The 14647-nt window shown below is 48.0% G+C and overlaps 1 protein-coding gene and 1 long non-coding RNA gene across 2 annotated transcripts; one reads left to right on the top strand and one right to left on the bottom strand.

The window, feature by feature from the left end:
* The first annotated feature begins 4370 nt into the window (after positions 1-4370).
* On the top strand, positions 4371-9521 carry LOC132250734 (uncharacterized). The gene is made up of 2 exons (XR_009462321.1): positions 4371-5384; positions 9187-9521. It is a non-coding gene; the product is annotated as an uncharacterized LOC132250734 (long non-coding RNA).
* MRPL37 (mitochondrial ribosomal protein L37) lies at positions 9295-14627 on the bottom strand. The gene is made up of 7 exons (XM_019479191.2): positions 14258-14627; positions 13644-13827; positions 12822-12937; positions 11801-11986; positions 11356-11513; positions 10140-10343; positions 9295-9544 (listed from the first exon to the last, which is right to left on the bottom strand). Exons 1-7 carry the CDS (start codon positions 14610-14612, stop codon positions 9467-9469), a joined length of 1281 nt encoding a protein of 426 aa, XP_019334736.2. The 5' UTR covers positions 14613-14627; the 3' UTR covers positions 9295-9466.
* Positions 14628-14647: the final 20 nt, after the last annotated feature.

The following is a 14647-nucleotide window of genomic DNA, read 5'->3' as shown; positions in this document are numbered from 1 at the left end:
ACCTGAAATGAGCCTGTTACCTACTGTGCACATCTTTCCTGAGCCCATTGATCATCCAGGTAGGGATAAGTCGGTGTTCCTAGATGCACAGTCGCTATATGGTCAAGACTTTGAGGACTCGAGGGACCAGAGCAAGAGACTCTTGACCAGACTGACAGACAAAGCCAAAAGGAAGAGCAGTCCTGCCTGGACGGTGCAGCCATACGCTTCCAGCTGGACTGGACTGGACTGGACTGGACTGCTTATTTTGGAGAAATTCCCAGGCCTGGAGCTCAGTGCAAGCCCTCTTGCATGCTCAGCATGTGTGTTGTCCTCCGTACCTGACAGCAGCAGGATTCCTCCACCAGCTCTCACCTGTTTTCCTACAGGTCTGTGACCCCCCCTCCCTTGATAAGTCTCCCTTTGACCTTCCCTTAACAACCGGTCAAAGAAGAGGGCTGTTGAGCAGCCACCTTGTCAGCTAGAAGTATAGGAGCAATCCCAGCTTTTGGGGCCAACCCTCCATATGTAGATTTTTCACAAGAAGAGTCCTACCCTGGCCTCACCCACATCAGTGTTGCTACTGCCCAGGATTAGGTAGACCCTTCAACTTGTTGAAGGTATTTGGTGGACGGGCAAAGGGACAACCCCTACCATCCCATCGGCTCTAACCTGCTTTCTTAATGTGTCAGGACTTAGGTGCTGGTGTGCAGACAGCCCTGCTCTACTGCAGCTATGCGGCCACCGGTTTGGGAGCAAGTGGGCATGGGGTGGCATCTCTGCTCGGCCACGGCTTGTACCGTATTGACCTATCCCAGGTGTGGGATCTGTGCGGGCACTCGCCTTGAAGAACCACAGTAAGTCACTTTTCATTTTAGGGCTGTCCTGCTCAGATGAGCCCGGCTGGCCCATCTTGTATGGCCTTGTTTCTACCCATTAGCGTCCACCCTTCCTGTTTCTACCCGTTCACTGTCTTGAGAGGGCAGCTCAAGCGGGAAAGCCCATCACGGCTCGTGATGTGGGACTGAGTGCCCTGAGCAGGGGACAGTGCATAGCAGGAGGAGGTGGGGAGGCTCCCAAGCTAGCCTGAATGCTTGACCCCAGGAGCTGTCTCAGAGCCGGGCAAGGACACGTTTGCAGTAGGAAGAGATTTCTGGTTTTCCGGTTGCCGTTCCACCTGGCACGAGGAACGAGCTGTTCCCTTTGGAAAGCACTGCTCCTCGGGTCGCTTAGGCTGTTTGTTGAAGGATACCTTTCCCCAGACCCCCGAGCCCTCGCCGTGGTCTTTCCATGCTGGGTGGTGACCAAAAAGAGGTCATTAGCTGTGTTCGTCTGCTGTTGGGCAGAAGGCAGGGCTGGGTGGGACCTTGGAGACTAAATCAGAAATGCACCAGCTTCCATAGGCAGCAGTCGACTTCATCAGGGGTGTGAACGGACGGGGCTGCCCTTTTCTGCAAGGCCATCCTGCCCTGCAAAAGGTCCGGTAACTGGGTTCGGAAAGAGAGCATGGAGCACTGTTTCTCCGCGACTTGTGCTGCAATCGCTCCGATGTCCGTGTTTCTCCTGAACGAGGCTGCCAGAGCTTGGGCGTGGAGATTTGTAAGTGAATTTCTCACCCAGGAGAAACCGGTTTTACGGAGTCATGCGCTAGTCTTCATGTTTATCCTCCCACGGCTGAGCCTTCACCCACATCTTTCTCGGGTAGCTCGGACCTCGCACAGAAGAGTTTGTGACGCCCTGCGGGCCTTACAATAAGGAGAGGAACCCAAATGCTTTCGGGTGCCATCTCCTTACTATTCAACCCTCCTTTCAGGACTGGCTTGATGGAGATCTGGGAAGCTACCAAGGGTAGAAGCAGCAGCACCGGGGCCTTAAGCTGGGCTCCTCTTTGGAGGTAAATGCTGCTCTTAAACTCTGGCGTCCTTCGGTCTGTGGGAGGGCCTCATTCGGTACCAGCTGAAGTCGCAGGTGCTCTGTGAGCCCCGAAGGAAGGGCTCTCCCGTCATCCTTTAATCCCGATACACTAATTTAGTGGCCTCTGGAGGACAGTTTCTTCCCCTGCCCACCCCCTACCAGCCATGGCAGCTGCTGGGATTGCCAGCCAGCTCCTGTCCATCGCTCTGGCTGGCTCTGGGCTTGCCATCCAGCTTTTCCAGGTGGTGCCACTGCTTTCTGCACCTTGCTCCCTGGGGCTGAGGGGCTAGGGTCTTCCCACTGGTCCTGCGCGGGGCCAGGAGGGCAGAGCCTGAAGAAGGGGGTGGCTGAGCCTGTTCCTTATTTGCACTCCCGCAGGGCCTTTCCTTTCTGCTGGAGCCAGGCAGTCTCATTCCTCTCTTTCCGTCTGAGGCTGTAAATCCAGATCAGGTGCACAGGGAGCGCCAAGTATTCTCCCAAGAGCCGCCAGCGCTCGCTAAGGCAGCTCTCTGCGGAGCGGAGCTCAGAATAACTTCCCTGCGCTGTTCTTCAGCATCCCTTAAGGTGACCTTCACACTGCAAGCTCCCGGCACCTCCCTGCTCCCAAACCTCCTGTGATAAGCATGTTCAACTGTGACAACAACACTGGGGCTGCAGCTTATACACATGTAGAGGGAGCCCCACCTGTACCCGTGCAAGACAAATGCATAATTCATTTAATGGTACAATGCTGCCCATCCCTGCGTGTTGCGTGTTGCTTCCATTGTAACATTTTCTGTGTACTGGGCAAGTGCATCTTTCAGCCCTGCGGTCTCCTGTTGCAATATAATTGTAGTCCTGTTAATGGCACGGACACGGTGACGGGGCAGCACCTCTGAGCGTCGACCACGACGGGCGCTAGTCAGGGTTGGGGCTCCTGATACCCCGGCGCTGTGTATATTATTCCGTCCTGTCTGCTCGCAGCCAGATTTAAGCGACTGCTTTTTTGTTCCTCTTAGCTATGTGAGAGCCACGCGAGCCTAGCAGAAGGGCTGGTTTCGGTCTCGGATCAGCACCAAACTTGTTACGTTCTGCTCATAAGCTTTAATTATAGGCTTGGTGCTGCCTACAGATTTCAGCCTCCGAGTCCTGCGGAGCTGGAGGGGTCGGGGGCGAAACAGTTAGGCTCTTGAGATCAGGCTGATCTATAAGCTTTGGTTCGGGTGGGCTGGCTAACCCAGAAAACGTAAGTCAGAGGTCTGCAGAGGGCCTAGCTTTCACTGCCACAAGCAGCCCATACATCTCCTGCCTGCTAGGAAAAAGTAACATCCTTATTAACTGTGCATTAGCCAGCCGGCTCTGTTCAGAGCAGTAGGTCTCTCTTCCACGTGCGGACTAGCAGTGGTGACCTTGCTTAGCTTTACCTAATCAAGGCGGAGAGGACAGCCAACGCTCCCTGGCTCCACTGCATTTCTACGGCAAGGTCCTGAGGCATCCTCCCTCTTGGTTCTGGTTGGCTTGAGCATTGATGTTAAAATACAGAAATAAAAACCACCAAGTTCCTCCTCTAAAAGGTCTCTGGAGCCCAACCTAGGGATAATTGTCTCCCACGTTAGTTTTCATTACTGCAAATGCAGGAGGAGGAGATGTACAAGCAGGGGTTCCAGTTGAGGACTGCGTGTACTCGCTAGCACGATTAGCACAGCCTGCCGAGTTGGATTTCACACTGGGTGCACTTCAAGGGAACATACTGTTTAAGAAACAATTCTCCCCTTGAACAGCGCGAGGGATTCCTCGCGAGCCGTGTTTTATCTGAGCCCCGCGTACCTGTTGAAGCAGCTCTGATAGGAGATCAGTGAGTGGGAGCAGCTTGAAAAGCCTGTCACAAGCGCTCGGGATGGTCCCTGGGGGACAGGCACAGAGCTGTCACCGCAGTGTGGAGATCGTGGGAGGAGGTATTTGTCTCCGCTCATAACAGAGGGAAACAAGGTGGGGGGGAGCAGAGACACAAGGCGAATACTGATTATTCCTGCTTAGTCTTTCCTTGCGTGGCATGCAGCCAGAGGCGATGTCTGCCACGGGTCTCAAGGCACCGGGTCCTTTCAGTGCGGCCGTCTGCAGCTGTGCTGCTCTTTGCAGACGGGAGTCCAGCAGCCTCGCTAACACAGCCTGGCGACGGGCTGGCTCGGCACCCCTCTTCTAGCGTGTCCACAAGAGCTTGAACTCCTAAACCGGGGTGTCTGTGTCCAGCAGGGCTAGGGACAGACATTGCACTCAAACCGGTTGAAGTGATCAGAAACTGGGTTAAACCTGTAACAGAACAGATGTTCCCTGCACCTAAACCAGTTTGAAAATAGCTGAAACCAGCTTGAGATGAACCTGGTTGAATGTAGTATATCGGACTTCACTGATTTGGCTCAAACCGGGTTATGCAATGTCTGTGCCAGACCCAGGTGTTTGCAGTGACACGTCACAGCGCTCTGAAAACTAGTTCTTCCCAGTCAAGCGGAGTACCGTCTTTTGAACGCCTTTGCTTAACGTGGAAATGCAAGGCTTCGCATTCCCTGCTGCCACCGTTGCTTTCCTCCTTGGCCAAAATATCCCGGACCTCATCTCTCTCCCTGCACTCACAGCCGGGTTCGTATCCCAGTCCGGACACCTCACTACTTCATCGCAAGCTCTGCACGTGCTGTTTCCCCCCTGCTGTTGGTTGTTACAAGCTGCCCTCCACGCGCGGGTCTGCCACGTCTGCACGGACGTAACCCTATTCGTGGGCTGCTAGCGTGTTCTTTCAGTAGTAACAGGAGTTACAATGTAGAGATGCTCCTTAACAAGACACCGAGGGAGTTTTCAGTGGGAGGTGGTCCTTCAGTTGGGGAGCAGCTAACCAGCCAGTTGGGGGCGGGGCAAGACCAGTGGTCTGCAGAGGTTGCCTACTGCTCCACAGTAAAGTTCATAGTTTAGTCCGTATTCATGTATGCCTGGGTTTAGTGAACCATGTAATCACTGTTAACACTCTCTTCCAACCCAGACGTGCACCCAGAGAATAAATTAACCACTTCAGTTCCAGAGGACCACCATTCAAAAACAAGTGGGTAAGCTTAGACACAAAAGCCTTTCATGGAAGTGCTGCAGTCATTCTTCAGGCCTTAACTGCAACTCTGGTTACAGCAGCAGGTTTGCTCTACACCTGTCTGTCTAGTTTATACAGATGTCATACATGTGACAGGTTGTTTCTCTATGAAACGTTTAAGATGACTCACTGCCGTTCCAGGTACCCAGCCCCTGCCTATATTAGGCTGCTTGACAGCGCCGGAGATGGACCATGCGTGGCTTAGGATGGCTCTGCACTACACTTTGGAGAAGGTTGGCCAACCCAGAGTTTGTGCTCACACTAGCTCTCCTGTCCTGTCTGGGTAGACAAAGAAGAGCGAGCTATGCTCCAAACTTTTTTTTCCAGACCAGCCTGACGGCCTGTTCCAGCCTGGAGCGCACTCTGTCAAATAGCTCCTGTGAGTCTTCCTGCAACCTTCATCTGGTGCTTAATAACCAGACCATCTCCCCCCCTTTGAAACGCTGGCGGGTTATGTTCTTTCTGCTCACTATTCTGACCCAGGGACCTCCAAATTCTGGCTTGTTCTCTGGTCCTGTCTTCCTAAAGGAGAAGGCACTGCTTCAGCTTCACTCAGCTTCTCTCAAATGTGGTATCCAGAGCCCCTTCCCTTACTTGGGTAACTCTCAGGGCCCCTCTAGATGTTCAGGTAACGGTGTGATAGGATCTGATGTGCAAATCACACAATTGTGCCTCCTGCCATGTCACACGTACATGGCAGGAGGCTCGACTGTGGGATGCAGCATCAGATCCAATCATACCTTAGTGCTGGTACAGGGGGAGACCTGGGGCTCCCCATCCCAGGCTCCCCCTGCACTGGCAAGTAGCAAACTCCCACAGCTGCAAGTCCCACAGCTGACAGGACACTTGGCCATGGCAGCACCCCATATCCTAGCACCTGTGGGACTCAGAGCCACAGCAGCACTTGGCACACCCCCCATGGATGACAGGGCTCTCAGCCACGGGGGCACAGGCAACATGTGCAAATTGAAACTGGATAGGAACCAGCTATAAAGTTATTATGCATTTTCCAGCTCTAACTATAGCTGGATGGGCCTTTTTATGGTATAATAGATACTTTGCAGGTGTAGCCAGTCCAAATGATTGTGGAATTAACCAAGTAACTGCATGATACACGTAACATGTAGAGAGGACCTCGGAGGCAGTAATCCTGGAAGATGGGCACCATTTCTATCCTAAGCGCATATAAAGGTTTTTTGGCCTGCAGACAGAATGGTTGGGAAGGAACACTGTATCTATGTAGAGAGATGATGGTTTAAATGCACAGAGTCATTGCCACCCCATCCCTCAGAGGACCAGAAGCAAGTGAAGCACCTTAGCTTGGATGGGATGGACTCTCAGTGGTAAGATGATCAGATTTCTGAGCAAATACTGCTGGCACTGAGATCCTGGCTATGCCAAGTAGTGCCAACATTGCTGTTAGTGAGCAAATATACTCCTGAAATGCGTGTGAGATTGCCAGCTGCACGTACCTCCAGCCTAGTCCTACCAGTTAAAATCCTTGCTGCCTTTGCCAGTAACCCAGTCTCTGCCCTGTGCTGTGACTCAATGCTTTCTTGCCCATTTCCCATTCACAGGCTGCCGTGCCCCAGCATTTGGAAATCCAGGCCCTGCTTGAACGGGGTTTGAAGAAGCAACATTTCACAGCAGGTTACAGCATGTCTAAGTGAAGGCGATGGCAGTGCTTCAGAGTGGCTATGCTAGATCCACCACTTATCAGACAGGAGGAAGCTTAGAGGATCGCCGTTCTAAAGCCTGCCTCCATAAGTGTCCCCATGCTGGGCTCTGTGGGGTGACTATTTCCACGCAGAGTCACCATATCTAGGTGCCAAGGCTATGCACCTAGCTATTGGAAGGAAGTGGTTATGAGCCCAATGGATGTGGTTTTCAGCTCACCACTGCAGGTTTTTATCTAGGTGGACATATGAGATAACAAAGTACAGACTGCTTTCAGAAGTCATACCCTGCTGTGCACAGAAATTCCCTTGATTCTGAACCTTGAAAACACTCCATCCCCTGCTAAATTTGGGGACTGACCCAGGGAGTTAGTAAAATGTGTAACTTTGGGCTAGAAACTATTCACCTCTTTGCATCTGGGTCCAGGCAGCTGCATCAAAGGCAGAATGCCTAAGCAACTGGCAAAATCGGGTAAGAAAGCATGGCTCAGAGGCCAATTATGGCAGCAGCATCAACCAGGGTAGGCACTTCATTATGCCCAGCACCACCCGTCCCAAAACTTGTAACTTAGAGGCAATCAATACAGATGGGAGGGCATATTATGTTCATTCTGTAGAGAACTGAGGCAGAGAATAGGGGAGCTGAAGCTGCCCCCTGGCAACCTGCTCTGGTGGATATAGACTCTGCCTCATTCTTATAATTTAAACCAGGCATTGCCAACCTGAGGCAAAAATGCCACGAGTGGCACAGGCAGCCTCTATGGGTAGCCTGTGCCAGACGCACAGCACAGTGGCAGGGTCAAGGTTAAAGCAAAGCAGCAGCTGGGGCATTTGGAGGGTGCAGGGCTAGTTCGTAGCATACCTCCCAAAAAAGGCTGGCCCCCACTGTCCTAGCCTACACAGACAAGGTTACCACCAGCCCACAGCTAGAAGGATATGGGATTCTTATCCACCTGTACAGTAAGTGCTGGATCAGTTTAATTTCATTGTCCATTTACATGCTAATTTATCCCAGAAGAGTTGCAAAGCCTGAAATAATTACAAATGAAGTGTTAATGCAGCTTTGGGCAGAGCACTGAAGTATGCAGAAATATACAGAAATCCTTAGCATACTACCTGTGCTCCATTTACCAAATGTAATGAGTAATTTAAATTCAGAACTGCAGAAATTAAAAAAGCAAAAAGCACCTACCCCTCAGATGAGGGAGACCTGATTCTTGAAAAATCCATCAGTTGCTACATCAGTCTTTCCCCTACTCTCGTCCCCACTGTAGGGTGGATTAATTTGCCACATGAAGCCATACTCATCAGGTGAAAGTCTGAGCCTTTCTCCTTGCTCAGTTCTGCTGCACTGGAGGTGCCACTTAACCAGCTCCATATTCTGCCATTTTTATTTCACTGACCAACCCAACCGCTTTAAGTCTTCCACCACTACCTTGCATTGAAATATGGCTGCCACTCATCCCCCTGCTGCCCAGATTTGATAGTGATGCGTTTACACTGTTTAGCTAAGACCAGTCTACTGATTCATATTTTGTAAAATTAGGGAGACCATGCAAATACCAACTGAGCACTAATAACCTGGTCTGCTTTTTATGTAAGAACACCTCTCTCATCTCTACTCATTTTAGCTGATCTAGGGTTCTGTCTTCAAAGCAAAGAACCTGTCATTGAAGCAAGGGTAGACTGAGAAAGTTTTTCTGTTCCTCTGCTGAAACTCTTTTGGCACCAAACTTCTGCACTGCTTTGCAAAGGCTTACAGGTCTCTTACTAGTAACTTGAGTCCTGAACAAATGCAGTGCTTTGGCTCTGAAGAAACTCCAAGGTTGCAGGTAATATTCTAACTATGGCTAAAAAGGAGCCAGGCACTCAACTATCCAAATAAATAAATAAAATCAACGCAGGATTACGAAGGGCCCTTATCCTATGAGACTGCAAACATTATAGACTGGGTTTTGTACATAATACAGCTACTCCTTGCTTAATGTCATAGTTACGTTCTTGAAAAATGCGACTAAGCAAAACAATGTTAAGCGAATCCAACTACAACACAGTAGTTACCTAACTAGCAGGTGGTGGCCAAATGTTACAACTGAACATTGCGTGACTTTAAACAAGTGTTCTCTAATACAGCAGCGGCGTAATAATGAAACGACGTTAACTGGGATGATGTTAAGTGAGGAGTACCTGTACATTATGTAATTAGAAGCTATTTTCTACCTTTGCAGAAGGAGTCAACAACCTGAGGGCCGAGCGCCAGATCCAGCCTGCCAGTCAATTTCATCTGGCCTGCAAAGCAGAGATTTGGTGGCAGGGGAATTGACAGAGGCCCAGCTTCAGGCCATCTCTTATTTGGCCGACTGCTCCTACAAGGTTGCTGAGCCATGCTTGCAAGTCCAGCATCTCTTTCAAAACAAATTCTGTGTACAGGTGCTGGCCTACATGGGTCTCTGCTACTGCAACAATAACCAAGAAATTATTCACTGTCTTTCGCATTCCCTCTAGGTGGCCGGGGGAAAGTGGAGAGGAAGCATTTTGGCAGCTGGCTTCACTAACTTACTGCACATGTACGGAATGGTGTGAAGTTACAGGTAAGTAACTGAAAAGGGGGCGTTTCTCTGTCTGCACCACTTGCTACAAAATCTTTATTTATAAACAAACAAACAAACATTGTTTAAGTCCTCAAATTATTCAAGGCATATTATGTCACTTGCTTCACTACGTGATCTTCTGATGAAAGAGTAAATGGCAGGTAAACTTGAAGGATTTTTGCTCGACTAGGATTTTATACTGCTCCATGTAAATAGAGTGCCAGAAACTTCTTGAATGTGTCTGGTTCATAGCCACGTATTCCAGCAGGCACCTGCAGAGAAAAGACTTGGTTACTGAGTTTGCAGTAAACAGAGTAGAAAAATAACATAAATTTAAATATGCGTGAATACCACTTTAAATCTGGTAGCATGGGAAACATGCTGAGATGGTTTGTGGGTATAATTTCACTGGCATTCATCTCAAGTGGTATGAAGTCCCCATCCATCAGAGTGTTTTAGTCAAAGTGGACTCAACAGAACTATACTTTTTATTTACTTTATATTAATGCTGACAGTTGTAACTTCAGTGAAATAACTGTGTGCAAGCAACTTGATCTTCAATAAGCACATCATAAAACTCTGCATCTGTGTAAGATGTTTACATGATATAGCTTATCATATGCTTGTTAAATAGTTTAATAAATCATACAATGCACAAACAGTACTGATAGCCATCCACCAGAAGACAAGAGACTTAGTATTCTATATGAATTCTCCATAAATAGAGGGAAGTTGTTGGCCTGTCTCAAACAAGTGACTCTGATAGTTGTTATCTGTGCCAGCTCCCAAATCTCAAATATACGTAGAGGGGTAGAATTTCTGTGAACTCCGATTCTGTGAAACTAGCTCTCGGTCCTGTCAACTCACCGTAACAACTTTCTTCTTGATAGTAGGAATACGCTGGGCATATGTATACATCAACTGATCAGAGTCAATCCAGACTAGGTTTTTAACACCATCGTTAGAGGCGAACTCTGTTGTATTTAACTGGAATACCAAGAACTGGAAAACGCGACCATCTGTGCCAATACTTTGCACTACTATTGGTTGTTCTAAAACCCTGGGCTCATCCTAAGAGAAGCAGGGGGGGAAAAAAAAAGCCAGTTACAACAAATTCCATGAGAAGATACAGAATCAGCAGTTACCATTTGGGTTTAAGCCAGGCATTTAATAAAGGTATTACCTTGCCCAGAAAGCTACCCTAGTCAAACAAGTTTTGAATGTAGATTTTGTATTTTAATTAAAATAATGTCTCCTTCAAATGGCATTAGAATATAGATGTAAACAACACATCTCAGCATTCTGGTTTCTTATTCATGCCTGCAAGTTGCTTCAACTGATTTCTACCTACTGCTAGTCCAATTTTAATCATCTTCATGAACGCATTAAAATAATTGCTATTGGCATAACGAGGTGGCTTTCTGATTTGGTGAACTGCTTTGATAGCTAAACACATCTTTAAAGATTACCTATAAAACTCTGAAGTGCTTGAATAGGTGACATCAGGGCAGAGTTTAAGATATGGTGACAAGGAACCATTAATAGCATTGCAAGTCTCTCGCTTATTAGGTCACCGGTTCAAATTCAACCTAGGTCAACTGTGACTGAAAATTATTACCATCTAGTGGAACCTACGGAGTGAGCCAGAAATCTCAAGTGTAGAGCTGCCCCAAGAGCAGGTCCAGGCTACCTGCAGATAGATTCTTAAAGATTTCAGGTAGGAGGACAAAAAGTAACAATACCCCACTCCTACCAGCACTGATAATTCTTGGGTAAGAGCAAGACTTATTGGGGGAAGGTCCCGTCACCATCTTTACTGAAGACCAGCCTCTAATATCTTCTGTCTTCATACAGAGTAAAACTGCACGGGATTCAATAATTCCATTTCCTGGTCCAATTATGAGACCATTACACCACTTCTCAATTTTGGAAGAGATGGGGAACAGTTATTATTGAAAGCAAACTCATTGCTGTTGGTGTGCAAGATGACTGACTTCAACCATTGACTGACAACTCAGCACAGTGACCTCTGTGAAAAGTAGTGAAACCTGACTTGTTAACAGCAGCCACTTAAAATACGTACCCCATACAGAAGCCTGGCCTTTGCTAATGCGTTGCCAAAAGCAAACATCAGCATTTTAGCCCGGAGCGGTTCTGGTCTAAAGCGAAGAGAACGAAGGTTGTTTGATTCCATAAAGTACAAAGTGTGAGGATGAGGATAAGGATAATCCTTCCTAAAACCTAAATTGTAGACAACCACATGAGATACAGATAGTGTTAGGTATAATCTTAGCCCATGTTAACTTTCAGTCTTCAGAAACTGCTAGTGTAACTTGGAGGAATTAAAGCTTTCCCCTACAGCATGAAAAGTCTAACTAAGAACCTGACTACCCATGAAAGACTTATGGTTATATTTGTGCATCCTACAACCATCTTCCCCATTTCCTTACACCATATACTAACAGAAAGCAGAGTGCTGCCAGTTAAGCTGATGTAAAACCGTTACATAACTGATAAGCAAATTGTACCTGTATCATTTTTTTCTTCATATACATTAACATCCTGCAGATCAACTGTAGGCAAGATGGGATAGAAGGTCTCAAGAGTGTAGTTTTCAGTGGCTAATATTTCATCTTTGGACGCTACTGGCTGTATTGGATTCATGGCATTCAAAAGCACTCCATTCAAGCCGCGAACCTGAAGAAGAACAGATTCTGTAAAGAAAGAACAGCACTCAGAACAGTAGCCATATATAGTACAAGTCATTAAATTATACATAAAACTAGCTAAAACAGGGGAAGGCAACCCCTGGGACGGCTACCAGAATGTAGCATGGAAAGGCATTTTGCTTGGTATGTGTACCTCGGGGAGCACGGTGGGGAAGGGGCCAGGGCTGTGCTGCCACAAAGATCGCCATCCGTCCCTGACACACCAACACTTTAAGTCAACGTTGAGGGTGTTTTTGGCTCTGCCCAAAAACGCTGCCAAACCTGAGCTAAAGAAACTTCCGGTTTTATTTAGGTCATTAATGCACACGAACTCCACAATAAAACATTAGTTTTTATTCTTTACTACTTTAGTGATTTTACCACAAAGAGACATCCAAAGCAAAAAGTTCCTAAAGCTTCAGTTCTGAAAGGTTTCAAACACTATCCAGTGGTCAGCCAAGGGCTTGATTTTTCCATAGAGATCCATGAGGGACAAGAGCATTCCTGCAAGAATGCCCATTTGGCAAGGCATAGTTCCTCATAAATGTTAAATAAATAAATGTTAAGTAACAGCTGAACTGCAGGAAATGGAGATTAAAATATAAGGGTGTGTAGGTTTCCTGCACATAAAGAGTAAATGATGACCAAGAAAAGGGTGACAGGGACTAGTCATCCTCAACTTCGTCTGCCCTACGGCATAGTGGAAAAAAAATAAAATGGAATTAAAATTAAATTTACTTCCCATTCTTTGGCCTAAAAGCTAGTGTTTTATATGTTACTCAATAGCGGTAACCAGAAGAAAAAGAAAAACAAGTTCTTTACACAAAAAAAAGTTACTAACCTCTCTCCCACGTAGCTGCCAGTCTATAATTTCTACCCAGCATCCTTTTAGACAGCGATGGAAACTTGCTAGTCATTGTCCTACATAAATGCAACAAGTCTTCCACGAGTACGGGGCTTCAGCATGAGAAAAAGGATTAGTTGTATAAAATCAGATGTGAAAGTCTTAAGTGTATAGATGTTTCCAGTACACGAACACAACTAGGCTATGAAACACCCATCTGTATAATATATAGTATCTCCAAATGATTAATGCAGATTAAATACTTAAATCCTTCTGACAAACCAGCTGCAGTCCCTAGTTGCCAGTAATAACGCTTACTATCAATTGTTACACCAAACGGTATTCTGTATTAGGTGGGAATGGGTCATCATGGAACAGCTGATATGTAGAGAAGTCTCATCCCCCCCGTTTACCCCCAGATAAATTGTTTGTACATCCAAACCCTAACTTGGATTAGGGTCTAGTAAACTAATTTACTAGTTAAGTTAGTTAACTAGTCACGGTTGTCTAGTAAACTAATTTACAGTTAAGTTCATAGATTCATAGATGTTAGGGTCGGAAGGGACCTCAATAGATCATCGAGTCTGACCCCCAACTGTAAATTAGTTAATTTACAGTTAAATATATTATATAAATATTACATACAGTACAATATATTATACACCGTTATAGTTAAATCAGTAAACTAATTTACAGTTTTGTTGGTAACATTAAAAAAAAAAAAATCTTATTTACCAGGCATCTATTTTAACAGGCTCCTAAAGGCAAAACCACAAAGCGACAGCGCAACTAAAGCTCTCTTTCACTCTGATTACTTACCAATAGGTTTCTCTCCGAGGAACAGCTTCTGTGGTAGCCCAGAAACACGCGTGAAAGATGGCGTTTCGTACCCTCTCGTCCTGGCTCTCTAGCTGGTTGGCCGGGTCGTCCATAATGCCGAGCACTTTTGGCGGTAAGCCTTCTATTAACTTGGTCTTCGTCAGCCACAGCGCTTGTTTCACTCCTTGGAGACAAATCAAAACAAGTTACGTCGCATTAACTGCGCCATAAACCAGTTAATATCACAACGGTCTTTACCTACGGCATCCCAGCGCGTCACCGTCCTAGCTTTCCATTTCCACCTGACCCCTCAACACGGCCAAGCGGGCGGGAACGTTAATTTTACGCACAACTTTGACTACCTTCGTTTACGCGTTGTTTTACGCTTAAAAAACGAACGGAGACGCGCCTCGTTAGCATCGAGCGCAGGCTAAAAGCAAACGAGACGCTCAGAGACCTTGGTTCCCGGGACGTTTTGATGCTGGTCGTGCGGCAGCGAGAGACACGCTACCGACGGGTGTCGCGGCACCGCAACCAGATGCTGGGTTTCACCGCGCGCCCAACCGCCCGCCCCGGACTGCATCAGGCCATGGCCCCCCCTCCCCCCGCTGCACCTTCCGTCATCTTGATGAGCTGGTGACAGATGTAGCAGACGCGGTCCTTGCGCAGCGGCTGGTGCAGCGGGGCGCGGTGGGGCAGGTGGTGCGGGTCGTGCCAGCCGCGCTCCCAGGGTGGGAAGGGCGGCGGCTTCGCCAGGCCCGGCACGTAGTACTGCCGCTCCGCGTACGTGACCAGGTCGAGCTCGGGCACCTGTTCGCGCACGGACACCGGCTGCTGCCAGCGCCGCGACGGCGGCTCCCCCGGCGGCGGCCCGCGCACCGTCCAGGGCGTGCGGCGCGGCGGGCGGACGGGCCGCTCCAGGGCTTCCTGGGCCCGCCGCACCATCTGCCGCAGCGTCCTCGCCGCCATCTTGCCCGGCGCAAGGCACGCCGGGAACCGCCTCG

Source organism: Alligator mississippiensis, chromosome 5 (assembly GCF_030867095.1).
Source record: "Alligator mississippiensis isolate rAllMis1 chromosome 5, rAllMis1, whole genome shotgun sequence".
Taxonomy (NCBI): Eukaryota; Metazoa; Chordata; order Crocodylia; family Alligatoridae; genus Alligator; species Alligator mississippiensis.
The sequence above is the reverse complement of the archived record's forward strand: the minus strand, read 5'-3'. Positions and strand labels throughout refer to the sequence as shown.

Excerpts from the sequence above, each read along its gene's own strand:
- MRPL37 (XM_019479191.2), bottom strand. The coding sequence starts at position 14,612 with ATGGCGGCGAGGACGCTGCGGCAGATGGTGCGGCGGGCCCAGGAAGCC. Across the intron at positions 12,938-13,643 it reads CCTCGGAGAGAAACCTATTG|CCCCGTACTCGTGGAAGACT; the intron begins GTAAGTAATCAG and ends CTCATGCTGAAG. Across the intron at positions 11,514-11,800 it reads TGAAGAAAAAAATGATACAG|GTTTTAGGAAGGATTATCCT; the intron begins GTACAATTTGCT and ends TCTACAATTTAG.